This window comes from Chinchilla lanigera, unplaced genomic scaffold, assembly GCF_000276665.1.
Source record: "Chinchilla lanigera isolate Chin_1 unplaced genomic scaffold, ChiLan1.0 scaffold00012, whole genome shotgun sequence".
Lineage (NCBI taxonomy): Eukaryota > Metazoa > Chordata > Mammalia > Rodentia > Chinchillidae > Chinchilla > Chinchilla lanigera.
The window spans coordinates 28,338,480-28,354,706 of NW_004955413.1; the positions used below are offsets into that span (position 1 = coordinate 28,338,480).

At 60.3% G+C, this 16,227-nt stretch overlaps 1 protein-coding gene across 1 annotated transcript in view; it reads right to left on the reverse strand.

Moving 5' to 3' along the window:
• Nucleotides 1-732: 732 nt before the first annotated feature.
• The window catches only part of Scube1 (signal peptide, CUB domain, EGF-like 1), a 122,415-nt gene continuing 106,920 nt past the window's right edge, over nt 733-16,227 (reverse strand). Inside the window, exons 15-25 of the mRNA XM_005379668.1 lie at nt 15,846-15,950; nt 14,881-14,997; nt 13,722-13,859; nt 12,413-12,616; nt 10,291-10,452; nt 8,956-9,123; nt 8,183-8,344; nt 6,850-7,047; nt 5,669-5,821; nt 5,308-5,387; nt 733-4,778 (exon numbers count right to left, since the gene is read on the reverse strand). Coding sequence (XP_005379725.1) covers nt 4,626-4,778; nt 5,308-5,387; nt 5,669-5,821; nt 6,850-7,047; nt 8,183-8,344; nt 8,956-9,123; nt 10,291-10,452; nt 12,413-12,616; nt 13,722-13,859; nt 14,881-14,997; nt 15,846-15,950 — 1,640 coding nt within the window. The 3' untranslated portion in view covers nt 733-4,625. The remainder of the gene's footprint in view (nt 4,779-5,307; nt 5,388-5,668; nt 5,822-6,849; nt 7,048-8,182; nt 8,345-8,955; nt 9,124-10,290; nt 10,453-12,412; nt 12,617-13,721; nt 13,860-14,880; nt 14,998-15,845; nt 15,951-16,227) is intronic.

Here is a 16,227-nt window from a genome sequence, read left to right on the forward strand (position 1 = left end):
TATCAACACCTGTTCAAATCCCTGCTTTCAGTTCTCTTAGATAAACACGGAAAAGTCACTTTAAACTTAGTTTTGTGATCCTGTGATGGAATCCAGGGAATTGTACATGCTTAGCATATGCTTTACCACTGAGCCACATTGCCATCTCCTCAGACATCAAAACCACTGTGCTAAACCAAGAAATGAGCCAGTGTTCACCTGTTATTTATTCAGAATGTCAACTGGTATTTCATAAACTATTTTTTTTTTCTTGTTGAGTGTGTTATTGAGGAGGGTAGTTATTAGCCTTTATGGGGTCTAGATTTCTTTTAGAAGCTGGTGAAAGCCATCTGGCTATATTCTCAGAAAAAACACACACACAATGTACTGTGTATCTAACTCTGTTTTTCTCCTCTCTGGAGTACTGGGGATGGAACCCAGGACCTTGCACACGCTAGGCAAACGCTCTTCCGCTGAGCTACACCCATGACCCCAAAGAACACTGTTTTTTTAATGTAAGACCTGAGGGGAAATGGGACTGGCGGCATGGACAGGTTACTTCCTGGCAGTAGCTCTCTGCTTCTCCATGTGCAGATCTCTAATTCCCTGCTTTGCTTTCCAGAAGGCTACTGTAGCCCCTTTCAGCCCTCCACAGTCATGGGATTTCTTACTTTTTCTCTTCTTTTCTGGATTCCAATTACCTTTCCCCACCCCCAATCATGACTCCTTAATGAGTAAGACAGCAGAGCAATATTTAGGTTCCTTTCTTGTTTATTATTAAAGTGATTTTCACAAATCTTCAATTACATGCTTGTGAGGGGGCATGGTGGCAAAAACAAAGCTTTGAATATTTGAGGCAACTAAAAGGGAAATGTGGCTATGTTGCTCTTTGTCACCCTTGCAGTGGATGGCTGGCGAGCCCCGGGACAGGCTGGACTCTTGGCAGAAGGCAGAGGAAAGGGCTGCGGGGGAGAGTCCGGCTCCCTGGCGGCCGACACCAGAACTCTGTGGACTGGGTCTGCTCGGTGTTTAGGGTTCTGATCCAGCACAATCCACAGTTTCCCTGCTGCAGATCTACTTGGCCTCTGGAACCAAATCCTTGGCACCACGAAGCTGTCTTCCACTCTCTACCTTTCTCCCACGCCTGCCCACGGGCATCACGCTCACTGTGCTGTGCCATGTTGAGGGGCATGGTGGGCAGCAGGACAGGCACGAGGAGCACCCCGAGAGCAGGTGTAGGTGGCAGTACCAGCTCATGCCTGAGCACCCTGTCCCCTGCCCCAAGAGACTTCAAGCGCATCTTTCTCTGAATGTTTAATGCTTGTTAAGGGAGGGAGTGTCACTGAGGCCACCACTACCCATGCCTCTGTGCCAGCCTTCCTGTCTTGGACTCCCTTATCCCAGGCTGGCCTGGCTGAGGCTCCAACCTATAAATTCATATGAATCAACATTCACAGTGACAGCTGCTACATGCGGGCCAGAAGGGCTTGAGTTGGATTCCCAACTCTACCCACCTCCAGCTTTTCATCACGGCCAGGTCACTTGGTCTCCCTGAGTCCTGATGCCCGCACGTGAAGACAATGACCTCACTGGGCCGGCAGGACCACCTGTGTGCACGGAAAGGGTAGAGCTGGGTGCCTGGCACATAGGAGATACTGGATGCAGGTTCACTTCCTGGTGAGACTTTGGGCGTCGGGGCAGCTTCAAAGGGTCCATCCAGTGGGCTCCATGCTGGCGCGGCCCCGCAGGGGCTGGGAGGCCTGCTCTGTGGGGGTCATAAGAGGAGGGTGCTGGGAGGCAGCACATGCCATGGCTTAGTGGCCTGGGCCTTGAGACGACTTCCTCCATTATACCTTTCCAAGCAAGACAGGCGGCACAGTGTGGACTCCAGCCCTGTTCTGCCTCTGGCTCATTCCTGGAAGTCTCATGACCTGTGGGTGCCATGGAGGCCAAGACAGCGGGAGCAGAGGGGCTCTTTGCTCGTTTCTGTGTGTTCCATGGGCATTTCCATGCATCAAGTCCTTCTACCTAGGCCTGAATGGCATCAGCTGGGTACTGTCCCCTTAGAAGGGCTGAGCTGCCACCATGTGTATCTTTGGTGAAGTGATGGGACCCTGCTAACAGGTACAGGTGACCCAGCAGGTACTAAGACAGTTGGGGTCCCTGCCTTCCGGGGCACTGACTGTACTGGGCGGGGTCAGCTGGCAATTGTAGGGGTGATGGCCGCTGTCCCGGGCAGGTTCTCATCTCTGTGTCCGCCCTGTTCCCCGTCTTCCTAGGAGCCTGGTGCACAGGTGACGCTTGGTAAGTGTTGCTGGATGATCCACCTTATTTCAGTGCCTTATTTTCCTTCCCGGGTGGTGACCACACCAAACGTCGGCTCCTGGACTCAGCTGGGGACCCGCGACAGCCCAGACACTGAAGGTGCATTTGTCGGAGGTCAGAGGTTGCGCTTAAGGCTTTCAAACCTGGCCTCGGTGGCCAGTGTTATCTGGACCCTGCACCCTAGGTGTCTGCCCCCACCGACAGCGAGGCCCCTGGGCCGGCTGATAAAACTAAAAGGTGAAGGAAGGGAACATTCACTCTCTGGGAGCTGGGACGTCTCCCTTCTGCTCCAGGGTGGCCCCAGTGCCCCGCTCCTCCAGCTGGATTCAGCCTTGACCATGGTGCCAGCTTTCTGCTTTCCCAGAGTGCACAGGGCACTTTGCAGGCCATCTTTGCCTCTTGACTCTGGAGGTGGTTCTCATAAAAAGCCCCCTCTGGTCTTTTCTCTGAATGTCCTGTTTCCAGGGTGATCCCTAGTAAGGAGGCCACGCCCCTCACAGGGTCCTCCTCGGGGCACTTGCCATCTGCACTTGTTTCTGGGATGCGACAAAGGAAGGGAGCTCTCTTTCTGGAAACTGAAGCTGGCCAGCAGGGACTGACCGGCAGAGCAGTAGTGTGGCCCCTGGCAGGACTGTTGGTTGACCCCAACCTTTCAGCAAGTGCAGAGGCTCCCGCCACCATCCTCCACTTGGACTCAGCCGAGGAGGTGGCTGGTGGCAGCTGCGGCCTCAGCTTTGGTATCTGCGTGTAATGGTGCTGACTCATTCCTGAGTTCCAGCCCCTTTTCTGGACTGTAAGCTGTGCCACACCCTGCGGCTGGTCAACAGGCCATGGTCTCATGACCTCGGTCACCTGCTTGCCTCGTCAGTCTCCGTGGGTCACGTGCAGTTCTCAACCTCCCGTGTTAGGCAGGGCTGGAAGCGGGAACCCCAGTGGCCGCTGAGAATCAGTGGCTGGAATTCGTTTTAAGATTTTTCTGCGTCCCTTGGAATTTTTAATATTTGTTAACCTGAAAAAGACGGACTATTCTTATGTACATCGTACAGCTGGCAGCGAACGGCAGCACAAGCAGTGAGGGCTCGTGGCCCGGGCACGCCGGTGGTCTCAGTTGGCTGTGTCCCAGGCACTGGCTTCCTGCTCACACTCAGACTTCCTGTGTCCAAGGGGAGCAGACAGGCAGCGCGGTGTGGCAGAAGGGAGGCCGCGTCTGCCTTGTCCTCCTTCTGGGTAGGTGAAGAGGGTGCGGCTGATCCAGGGCCCTGGCCAGCTCAGCCTGGGCCCCCTTGAGAAAGACCTCATTTCTTGGTGATTTGTGGGCACACCAGAACCCAGGGGGCATCACCACAGCTCTGGCCTCAGGCTCCTTCCGAAGTTTGTGGCTGGGGGGAGGGTGCCATCCATGGGGTCCCACTGAGGGCAGAGATGAGGGGTGCGGGGTGGGGCTGATGCTCCGACAGCACCAGAGCCCGGTTCCTAGGAATGCAGAGCCGGCCTGGCTCTCCCGGGACCCCGCGGGAGGTGGCAGTCACAGGAGCACAGGAGGGTCAGCTTAATCCTGCAGGCGGGCTGGCAGCAGTGGCCCGTACTGACAGTCGCTAGGGAGCATTTTCCTAATGTACCCACAAATAGAAGTATGTATATATATATAAAATCTTATATTTATATTTATATATATAGTACTTAATTAGATGTCCTATCAAGGGAAGGCACACACCTGTCTCTCCCCTCGCAGCCCTGTTCCATGCACCTCAGCGTCCTTAGAGCCCAGCGACCGGGCACTGTGTCCCGTGCCTGTGGCAGGGGAGTCTAGAGGGTGTGGCAGCCCTGTGGGCTCTGACATGGAGGAGAGCTCGTCCACCCCTGCGTGTGCGTCTCCTTGCCCTTCCTTCCCTGGCCTTCCTTCCTGCGTGGGTGACATCAGCCCCCACCTCCTCCAGGGTCCCAGGGAGAGCATCGGCCTCGTTCTTGTCTCCTGAAGCGTCCCGCGTAGGGCGTGCCCTCACTGGCCACCCACGAGGCGGGCCTGGCATGTCGCGGCCGGTCAGCGTCCCGCCAGAGCTACTCAGGAGACAGTGCTCCTGGTATCCTGGGAAATGAAGGGGTGAAAGGAGGGACAAAAGCGTCCTGAAGCCAAGTGTCTCCCCTGGGCTGGCGGATCCGAGAGAGGCCTGGGCTCTGTTCCAGCCCTCCACGGCTTTCCCGAGGGTATCACGTCACGGGTCTGCCAAGGTGACACAGAGGCCCGGGGCCGCCTTCCGCTCCTCTCTGGAGGGAAGGGAGTCTTCCCTCCCCCTCGCCGTCCCTGCAGACAGCGCTGAGCGTTACTTGTAGGGCCGCAGGAACCGGGACACTTTGGAGCGCAGCAGTTTGATGAAGGAGCGAGGGAACATCTCCTTGGACTCCTGGGCTGTGTACTTGAAGTAGTTCTGGGGGTGCGCCAGCACGTCGAACAGCGCCTTGATCAGCTTCTTGTCCTGCAAGACGTGGGGTGTGGGGGTCTTCAAACGCGAAGGCGCCCACTGTCCGGAGGCCAGGCCGGGGCCCACCCCAGTGAGAACCAATGCCCGGGCCTCGCCCAGCGCTGCTGAGGGGCAGCCACGGCCTCCCTTCAGGGCACAGTGGCTCTGCTGCTCAAGGCCACAGGGGGATGAGGAGGAGCCCAGGTCCAATGCAGAGAGGCTCTAAGTGACAACAGCGGTGGGTGGAGACGCTGGCTGTAAGACACCGCCTGTGAGAGACCCTCCTTTCACAGGCAGGAAAGTGAGGCCAGAACCTCAAGCAAAGAACCTGCCTGAAGCCATGTCAACAGGGCCAGGTCTCCTGGTTTGGGGAGGCAGATGGACCAGCCCCAGTCCCTGCACCAGGGCCCCCAAGCCCCGGACCTCTTCCTCCCCTCCTGTCTTCGCCCTCCCTCCTGTCTCCAGGGGTCAGGGGTCAGGGTGGGGGCGGGCACAGATGGCCGGGTCACTCAGAGTCATGCGGATTCCCCTTCAGTAAACTCACTTTCAGGATTTCCTGGTGATTCTCCGAGGCGTACAGACGCCCGTCGCGTACAATGTCTTCAATCAGTTGCTGGTAGTCCTCTGGGCAGCGGGGCAAGAAAGAAGGGCGAGGGCTTGAGACCCTCTTCCTGTGGCCGCGGCCTTTCCCGGCTCTGGCTGTGCGAGGGCCCTGGGAGCAGCTCTGCCTGGGGCCTTGGCCCCCGGCTCCACCGCCCTCTCATCCTTCCTCCTCCCGCTGTAGCTGCCCAGCCTTCCAAACCCTGCAGGGACGACCTCACTGTTTTGCCTGGTGGCAGGGACAGGTGGCTCTGTGTCCTTCTGGCCTGGCACACAGTGGCCGTGAGGACAGGGTCCCGCCTTACCGTCGTAGGTGACGTAGGGAACTTGGAAGCCTTTTCCACTGTTGCCCTCATTGGATTTGAACTGGATCCACAGCTTCCGGGAGCGGGAGGTGAAGGCGATGGGTCTCTCGTAGGTCTGGCACGTCTCATAGGTGGTGATGGATGTGGGCGAGGCTGCAGGGAGCCGCATCATTGCAGAGGCATCCCCAGACCTGCCGGGGCTCAACTTTCCCACCCGGCTGGCCCCCAGTGCCTGCATGCCTGGTCCCCCAAACACACAGCTCTCTCCTAGCATCTGCCTTGGTTCTCCTGGTCCTTCCGAGCTACAGGGGCCATGTGGGTCACACCTGGAGTCGGGTTTGGGAGGCCCCTTCCCCCGTAAGCCAAAGAGCGAAGATGCTTTGCTGCTCCCCAGGGAGGCTTCCTGGGTGCCCCTGGAAGTAAGCGAGCTCAGTGCAGCAGCCCTGAGGGTGACAGTGCAGGCAGGAGGAGGCGGTGACAGGGCTGGGTGGGGCAGTGGTACTGGGCCAGCCTCTGGCCTGCTGAGGCTCCCCAGGCGGCTCCCTTGCCCTTTCCGGTTTAGCAGCCTCACTGAGCAGGTGGTGCCGGACTTGAGAATAAAGTGCCCACACCCGGCAACAGCAGTGAGGTCTCTGCCAGCTCCCCGCAGGGGCACTCAGCTACTTCCGCTTTCTCACAGGCAGGACATGGGCACACTCTGGCCCACACCACTGTGGAAGGCGCCTCTGCTCAAACCTCCAGCTTTCATGGTGTGCCTGGGTGGCCCTCCGCTCACCCAAGCCTCCGAGGGAGGAGGAGGGCACTTCCAGGGTCTCACTGGGCTGTGTGACAGGAAGCAGGGGGAAGAGGCACTGGACAGCCCAGCAGGAAGGAGACCCCGGGCCTGGCTAGGTCCTGTTTAGGGCACCTCCCAGCTTCCGTGCCGGGGATATAACTCAGCGGCACAAGCGCCTGCCTGGCAAGCACAAGGTCCTGAGTTCGCTTCCTGGTACAAAAAGAAGAAAAAAAGAACCCAGCTTCCTCGACCTCCCCACACTGCTCCTCTAGCCACACCCGTGCTCACGCTCTGTGCAACCTCCTCCTGCCCCCCGGAGCCACGCTGAGACAAGGAGGGGTGTTGGCGCGTGGCTGAGACCAGTCCCGTCCCCAGCCCCAGCCCCAGCCGCGAGGCCAGCACGCACCGCTCTTCCTCATGACCAGGACATCGCCGCACTCGTCCTCGATAGGCAGGAAGATCTCGGGGACCACAATGAGGATCCTGCGCTTGGGGGGCGGGGCGATGTGCCACACGCACTCCGCGTGGGCTGGGTAGTCACCGGGGTAGTTGGGGGACTCGATGTAGCCCGTGTAGTCACCAAGCTCGCCACCGCAGTGCTGGTCTGTGGGCACCACGGCCCGAGGGCCTGGTCAGGCTTCGCTAGACAGGCACGGCCAGCTGAGTCCTCGGCCCAGGCTCCACCCAGCCCTCCCACGCCCAGCAGCCCTGGCCGGGGGCCCTGCCTGGCTGCCCCTCAGCCCTTCACATCTGCTGGGCTCTGAGGCCCAGGATGAGGGGCTTCTTGGGGGGCTGTCTTGACGCAGACCCATCTCACTTCTTGTGCGCCCTGCGGGTCGTGAACCCTCACCTGGCTGCTGGCCGCCTGCTTCTCTCCTGAGCTCATGCGTCTCCAGGGTGAGGCTCACCCGCCCTTCCTCTTGGTACCCATCTGCTACGCCAGACACCCTTGCTGAGCCCTATAGCTGTGGCACGGTCACCCTCCCCAGCAGGGGCAGGAGGTCACAGGCGGGCAGCGCAGCAAGGAAAGAGATAAATGTTTTCCTTTCTTTACTAAGAGCTCAGGAGAGGATGTGGAGAGGCCAGATGTGACGTTTTTATGAGCTGAGTGGCTCCCAGCCTTCAAGGTATAAGGAAGTCAGTTTTGCAAAGCGAACTCAATGTGAATAAGAAATATGCATTCATTTCCTGTGCATTCTCACTTCAGCATCTTCTCCTGTCGTATTTCTGGGAAACGTTCCCTTCCCACCTCCAGCGAACCGGAAGCTTCCCTGCCACCTGGCTTCCCTACTTTTACCCATCAGGGCATTGAACACCCTGTATCTACGGCCTCCTTTGCTGCACTGTTCTGCTCCTGAGGGGGGTGCGCTGGGGATGGCCCTGCAGGGAGCACCACTGCCGTGTCCGGGAATGAATGCCCTTTCACAGGCTTTTAGGTGGTTCCAGACATGAGCCGTAGCCCAGAAAATTGGTTAGCAAAGGGTAAAATGCGGAAACTCTGCAAAATGAATTTAAAGTAGCATGGCACCCAACTGTTACGCACAGGCCGTGTCTGGTGAGGGTGGGGAACCGACGGACCATGGCCCCACGGTGTGGCCCTGACAGTGAGCCAGATGGGCACTGCTCCTCCCGGCTTGGGCTCAGGTTGGACGCAGGCATGCTCAAAGGGATCCCCAGGAGCAGGGCCCGTCTCCTCCTGGCCCGCCCCACCTCCCCACCCCCATGAGCGGGGCGCCTACTTTTGCAGTGGGTGACGTTGGTGGAGCCGTCGAAGTCGGTGCTGGTGTTGCCCGGGCAGGTGATGCAGTGGTTCTGGCCGAATTCGGGCTGGTAGGTGCCCACGGGGCAGCGAATGCAGCGGTGTGTGGTGGTATTGTAGTGGTGGCCGGGGGAACAGTGCACTGCAGGTGGGGGACAGACCGTGACGATGGGGGTCTGGCGCACCAGGGCGGGGACCACCCTGCCCTCCCTGGTGACGTTCCCCCACTGGGGGATGAGGTTAGGACAGTCAGGAGACTGAGCGGCCGGCCACCCTAGCTGGGGCACAAGGACAGCACAAGAGCTGTGAGCTGGACACTAGGAAGACAAAAGGAGGGGCCCAAGCCAGAGGCAGACAGAGGACATGTGGCCCCAGCAACCCAGGGACATTGTGGGTGGATGGGAGCAGTTTTCAGGGAGCAGTCAGGTGACTGTGTGAATGGAGGGATTCGGGGCAGAAGGGGAGGAAAGAAGGGGAAAGAATGAACCAGACTGTTACACGGGTCGGGGTGGCGCTGCAGCGGGTGGAGCAGGCAGCACACAGGCTCCGTGGACCCACGGCCTAGGCTGTCCGTGCAGACGGACAGACAGATGAGGAGAGGGAGCCCGCGGAAGGGGAAGTGGGTCACCAGCTGGGGACAGGTGTGGAGGGCATCCGACCTGGCGCCCGGCAGTCCCGAGGGTCCCCTGGAGCCCGAGGGTGGTCGGGTGGGGGAGACGGGAGGTGTACGGGGCAGCAGTGGGGCCCTCTCACCTTTGGCCTCGCAGTCCTGGAAGGAGGTGGCGCCCTCGTGCTTGGTGAGCAGCCCCCCGCCACAGGGGAAACAGCCGGTGCGCCCGGGCTCGGGCTGGTACGTGCCCAGGGGACAGGCCCGGCACGGCTTGAAGCCGTCGCCCGAGAAGGAGCCTGCAGAGCACTGGCCTGCAAGTCAGAGGTCACGGCTCAGGCTGGTTGTGCTGGCCGGGGCCCTGGGACAGGCACTGGGCAGGGGGTGGCCTGGCCCAGCCTGGGTCCCTGTGAGACAAGGGAGGGACTGTGCGAAAGCTGACTTCAGCTGAACACAGAGAATGTTCCAGAGTCCAGCAGGAAGGCAGTGTGCAGGCATCTCAGCATGAGGGGAGAAGTGAGTTCAGGGTCCTCTCAGCTCAGACTTGGGGACTCTCCCCCTGTGGTCACCCCAAGCACCGACAGTCACCATTGCAGGGCAGCACTTGGACAGGGCACTGGAAGGACTGCTATCTCCACTCCCCCAGGTACCCCCTCCCAGTGCTGAGGTCCCCTCGCACTCTCCAGGGAGGGTCCCACAACGGCCCAGGAGGAAAGGCTGCTGGGAGACCGTGACCCACCTTGAAGAGGGGCTGGTCGGGGCGCTAGGTGCTAAAGCCCTTCACAAACCAAACCGTGCTTGGTAGATTGCAAAAGGGCTCTCTTTCAACCAGCTATAGTGCAAACTACTTTGCTTTGTTTTTTGTGTGTTGGTTGGTGATACCGGGGATGGAACCCAGGGAGCACCGGCCCAGCCCTTTCTATTTAGTGACAGGGTTAGTGACAGGGTCTCACTAAGTTGACCCGGTTGACTTTGAACTTGTGATCTTCCTGCCTCAGCCTCTTGAGTTGCTGAGATTACGGGTATATACCACCATTTTGGTCCAAACTGTGAAGTTCTCTGTGTGGAGCAAAGCTCCCGACCCAGCACTCGATGCCTATGGCTTGCCCCGCGATGGGTTTTAAGGAAGGTGGAGGGAGGATTCCACGGGATGTGACGCCAACCGCGAAGCACCCCGTGCCTCCACCACACCTCGATCTATATGGCACAGGGTGTGCGAAGTCTCTGGCAAACTACCCGATGCCAAGTACTTGGGGTGCCTGGGGGCTGCGGAGCTGGGGGCACTCTGAGGCAGGGGGTGCCCTGGGAGCCCAGGAAGTGCCCTGTCCGAGTGATGCCTGCGTGGAAACTGCGAAGCTCTGAAACGGCAAAGTGCCGCAGACCACGCCACACTCCACGGCAGGCACGGCTTCTGTCCTTGCTTTGGGAGCCTCGAGCAAACGGCCCCAGCCCGCCTCCCGCACGGCTGGGCCCACACTCGCCTCCACACTGGGACACGTTGCGGGCACCGGCCAGGCCAAGCCCATCGCTGCTGGGGCACGGGGTGCAGCTGAGCTGGCCCTCCAGGTCCTGGTAGGTCCCCGACGCGCACGGCACACACTGGCCCTGCTCGCCGCTGAAGTAGGTGCCAGGTCCGCAGGCCACTGCAGAAGCAGAGAGAAGGGTGGGCTGGGGCACGGTGGGCAGTGAGTGCCCACCCAGCCTCTCCCCTGGAAGAGCCAGGCATCCCAGGTGGCAGCCATCATCCATGAGGACCCCAGGGTCCTGCAGCGCCCCCAGCCCTGCCCACGGACCCTCTGCTCCACATCCTGCCCTCCAGCCAGGTGTCCTGGCCTTGTACCGCACCCCTGGGAGTCTCCACCTGGACGTCCCACAGCCACTTCTTCCAGACCACCCCCCCCCGCGTGTCGGGGAGCCCACACCCGAGGACGCCAGGCAGGGTGGTGCCTGGGGGCTGCGTGAACACACCGGTCAGAGGGCCTGGTGCTGGACAGAGGCTGTCGGGGAAATCATGGGGAGGCGTGGATGGAAAAAGGGCCCGGGTGATGGGCTACATCGGGCCAAAGAGGGGACCCATGAGGAGAGAGGAAGCGGGAAACAGGAAATCCGTACATGAAGGTGGAAGGGGCCACACTTCTCACCATGGGAGAAGGTACTTAGGGAGGGAGGTTAGAAAGAGCCTTGAGGGGTGGAACTGGACATGCCGGAGTGAGCCACGGAGTTCTCTCTCCCTCTCTCCCTCTCTCTCTCTCTCTCTCTCTCTCTCTCTCCCTCTCTCTCTCTCTCTCTCTCTCTCTCTCTCTCTCTCTCTCTCTCTCTCTCTCTCTCACACACACACACACACACACACACACACAGGTGTGTGGGGTGGGGGAAGCTCTTTCTCACAGGTGACTGGTGAGTAGGCGAGATGACAGAACACAGAACATCCTGATTTGGCGGGAAATGTCAAGCAAAGCTGGGGCTGGTGGGTGGGAGCCCCGGGGAGCAGGATGTCGGTGGAAACCCAGGATCTGTCCTCAGAAACTACTACTCCACCATAGCGGGGAGAGGTGAGCGGTGGAGGAGGATCCAGCGACCCTCAGAACGCTGTGGCAGCTAACCAGGCGAAGACCAGGCATGGTGGCTGCGATCTGTCTGCCCTGAGACACGGCAGGTCCCAGCTGTTCCGAGGAGATCGAAGTGGGCGGCGCTGAGGGTCAGCCTACAGAGAGAGGGTGTGCCATGCCAGGACAGGGCTGCCCAGACCTCAGGCACTGCACAGGTGTGCCAAGGAAATGTGACCTGTGTTCCTCCATAGAAGCCGGGTCCAGGAACTGAAAAGGGACATGGTCGGAAGAACTGTTGAAATGTAATGGAGCAGCTGGGCTTGGTGGCACACACCTGTAATCCTAGCCTTCTGGGAGGCTGAGGCAGGAGGATCATAAATTCAAGCCCAGCCTGAGCAATTTAGAGGCCCTGTCTCAAAAAATTAAAAAAGGACCAGGGAATGCAGCTCTGTGTGAAGGCCCCGGGTTATATACCCAGTAATGAAATAAAAAAGATGTCGTGGGGTGTGTGGGTTGGACAGTACTGAGTACACACAGATGCTCATATATACGTACACACACACACACACACACACACACACACGCAAGAGAAAGCCTACCGGCACAAATGCTGGAACATGCAACAGGGAAATGTGGATGAAGCAAAGATGCACGTTTTTTTGTTCTGCTTAATAATGTTTCTGAAAGCTAGAAATAGTCCCAAGTAAGTTGTTCAAAATAAGAGAGAGATGTCTTCTGGCCCTCATCATGCCCAGGCCACGGTGGCTCCCCACGGCGCTGTCTGAGCCACAGTCCCGGCTCTTCCGCTCTTGGCTTCCCTGCCCAGCCTGGGCTCTGAGGCGAGCTCTGACTTCTTGCTGTGGCTGCCGGCTCCACACTGTCACACGGACGATGCCAACTCTGCCCATGGCGGGGATGCAGGCCCCAGCACACCCCCCGCTGGTCCCTACCGTGCACCTGTCTTGCCCGCCTGCTCTTCGTGGTTCACCACAGCTGCACGTGCAAGGGACCGGGGGTTGCCACGCAGCATCTCAGGGCCCCGAGCGGCACTCACCACATTTGCCGTCCTGGAGCACCTGGCCCGTGCCGCAGGTCCCTGGTCCCTCCGGGGCCTTGGCGGGCCGCTGGGCCACCTCGTACTCCATGCCCGAGATCTGGACGTAGAACTGCTGCCGGCTGATGGCCTTCCGCAGGGTCTTGATGGCAGCCTGCAAGCTCTGCTCTGCCCGCTTCCGCATGCAGTCCTCGTCGCAGGTGTCTGCGGGCGAGAGTGGGAGAGAGACTCACACCTGGCAGCTGCTGCTTTGCAGGAGGCCCCCTGCCAGGCCCTGCTCAGTGTCGGGGGCTGAGTGCATGCCCTCAGCGCATCCTCAGGGCAGCCTGGGCCAGCGCCCAGCAGATGGATGAGAAGTCCAGGGATCCGAGAGGTGTGACCTGGCTGCGGCAGACCCTAGGACAAGCCAGGCCTCTATGTGGCAACGGGTCAGCTCCAGGGCACAGCTCACGGGGTTCGTGTGTGCGTGTGAGATTCAAACACACCGAGGACTGCCACTGCTCCCAGATCCTGTCCAGCTCTCTGCCCCTGAATTCAACCAAGGTGCCTTGAGGTCTGGTCCCCCCACCTGCCTCAGCCACCGACACCTGGACACTGTGAACCGCACCTTTTAGCCACTCTTCCTTCTCCCTGCCTCCCAGATGCACCCTCGTCCCTGTGACCTCTGGCTGTGCTCATTCTGGTCCGCCGCCTGCACGCCATTCCTGGCCACCTCTTTTACCCAGTGAACTTTGACTTCAAGCTTGAGTTCAGCAGCCCCTCTCCTGCGAAGGCTTCCTGGATCCCTCCCTTGGGGAGAGACCTTAGGTCTGTGGCCTCTGGTCCTCGCACCCCCACTACCCACGGCGTCACCTGGCACTGGGCAGCCTGTCTGCACACCTGCCTCCCCATGGCTGTGGTGCTGCCACGGCAGGGGCCACGGCGCCCACACCGAGCCAGGCACACGCCAAACACGCTTGCTGGCCACTCACAACTCCTCTGCCACAGCCAAGAGGAATGCGTTGATGTGAAACGCACGACACAAGGCCTCCTGCAAGCAGGAGAGACAGTCCTTGGCTCAGCTGTCCCGGGGAGGCCGTGCTTCTACCTCTGCAGCACTGGTGAGGGTGTGGAGGTGGGGGAGGCACGCAGCTGTCTCTGTGTCTGGAGCTCCTCTCCTGTCACCGTCCCTGGCCATGCCGTGTCGCCTGCTTGCCCAGCTGGCCTCCGCCTCCTGCTGCCATGGCTCTGGTGGGAGCCCGGCTTCACCCCTGCACCCCTCAGCAGCTCTCCCAGGTCCTCGGCAGCTCACAGGTGAACCTTCACCCACCTGAGGCCTCCTCCATCTTCAGCTCCACTTCGAACTCCGCTGTGACGTGGGACACCTCCTTGGACGGGGACTTGCGGCCTCGGCGCCTCTTCTTGGAGGAGTCACACTTGAGGGTCACGGCAGTCACGTGGCAGTTGTCTGGACGAGGGGGGGGGAGCTGTGGCAAAGGTGGCCCAGCAGGGCACAGGGCCCTGCCCAGAGACTGCCACTGGCAAGGGTCCCTCTGTGCCCAATAGTCCATGCAGCGGATGGGGAAACTGAGGCAGAGGAGGTCAGGGCTGGCTCAGGGCCTCCCAGGGAGCTGGCAGCTGAGCCAGGTCCTGGGCTGCTCGTGGAGATGCTGCATACACATTCACCAGGGAGGTGGGGGACTGAGCGCAGGGCCTCGGGAGGTTTTGCCCAGGGGAGACACTGTCCCCTTTCCCCTCACAGCTGAGCCCGCAGTCTCACTGGCATTGGCCATCCTCACTCAAGGGTGGTCACCAAGTGAGCACCTTAATTCCTTCCACTGGGGCACAGCCAGGCCATGTGGAAAGCGCTTGGCAGCATTTAACCCCGGCGGGGGGCAGGGACAGCGGCCCCCCGGATGCTGGGTGTTATGGTTCATATCCAGATGTCCCCCCAAAGCCGCATGCATGCACAGGCAGGCCTTTTGGAGGTAGCTGGACGGGAGGGTCACAGCTGACTTGCTGATGGAGGTGGGGTCTGGACAGAAAAGCTGGTCCCCGAGGGTCTGGCCTAGGAGGGTTGATCTGTCGCCCTTTCCTCTCTTTACTCTCTGCTGGCTCCAAGGCAGGCGAGCTGGCAGAGGGGCCTGGCAGACGAGAGCTGCTCTTGGCATGGCGGACAGGAAGCGGAGAGCTGAGCATGCAAGGACTGAAACGTCTACAAGCTGTGCGCCGAGATAAACCTCTCCTTAAATGACGGGTGTTGAGTACTGAGTCTCAGTGATGACAGACTAAGACCCTGGGGAACCCAAATTTCCTCCTCGAGGGCTGGCTTTCTTCTCAAGGGACAGGGCCAGCATCTGCAGTGCCCTAGCTTTTGGGCTATGGCTTCTGCCTTTGAAAATCCAGCCCCGCTGGGCCGTGGGCCCCAGCTCCAGGTCTGGGGATTCCTCTGCTCTCCCTTGGTAGGCGGTACGGGGTGGCACACTCACCCAGCAGTGGCAGCCTCTGGGTCTCCTTCACTCGCTCGCGATTGCGGGGCCGGAGGTGGCACTTGGCATCTCTGGTCTTGAAGCGGGCCTTCTGCTTGATGGGGGCCGTGGGGGCATCTAGGGAAAGCCAAAATTCCCCCAGGTGGTGGCCTCTCCTGTGGGCAAGGAGGTGGTGGGGGACAGGAGCTCCCAGGGGACAAGTCCCTCTGAGCGGGGGCTTGGGCTTGGTGTGGGCCACTCTGCCCCGACAGCCCTCCGGGCCGGGGAACCTCGCCTCTGTGCAAGGCGGCAGAAGGTGACCGTGGGGTCAGGCTCAAGTCCAGGGCCGTCCAGCCAGAGGCCTCCTGCAGAGGAGGAAAGGGTCGCTGCCTACCTCCTGCCTCCCTGCCAAACCCACAGGCACGGCTCCGGCTTTTAGGACGAGAACGAGGGGCGAGGAAGGGGGTCTGAAATACTGACACCCAGAACACCGGGTTCCCACAGAGTCCTGCGATTGCTGGACTTAGAATCATATCCTGCGACCTCAACAGCGAGGACACAGGCTGCCCTTGAGTGGCAGGGGCCTGGCTGAGCTGAGGGCCAGCGGCATGCTGTGCCTGGCAACCGGTTAGTCAGGGGTTTAAGGGCAACTCTGCGTTAGAGTTCTCAGAACCTTAGCATGCAGCAGATGCGACACACGCCCTGAAACAGCCTGAGGTCTGTGGACTCTGGCATTGCGGGGCCACCAAACCCCTGTTCCCATGACCTCGGCGTCAGAACGGCCTTCTGTGGCCCACTGCGCTGGGCTGGGACTTGGGCTGAAGCCTCTGGGCTTCTAGGGCCTGGCGCTGTCTTGTCTCCAGTATCCCAGACCACGCTGGTTCCTCTGTCTTCCCTGGGCTGCGCCCCTCCATCCTCCCAGCACGGTGCTGGACACAGCCAAGGAGCCACCCCAGCATGCACGGCATGGACGGGCCAGGGGCTACCTGAGCAGCCGGGCCCGGGGCCGGAGCTGGTGCCATTGATCTTTGGTTGCGTCCTGCCGTGGAGACCCGGAACGCCGCAGCTCAGGACGTAGCTGTTCTCCGAGTCTGCAGAGAGGCCAGTGGGTGAGGTGGGCCTGGGTGCACCTCCCTTCCAGGACCCCAGAGTCTCGAGGCCTCCGAGGGGTTGCTGAATGAGATGAAGGTCAGGACTGACCCCTCTGTCAGCCCATTTCTGCCACGTGCCCACACGTAAGTGGCTGGGCAGGGAGGAGCCCACACCCCAAGGAGGCAGGCAGACAGCCGGTCCCCTGCCCAGGAGGACTTGGGAACCAGGGCCTTTATTCCTAGGTCAGGCTCTTCCTCGGGAGCAGCAGGGAGCAGG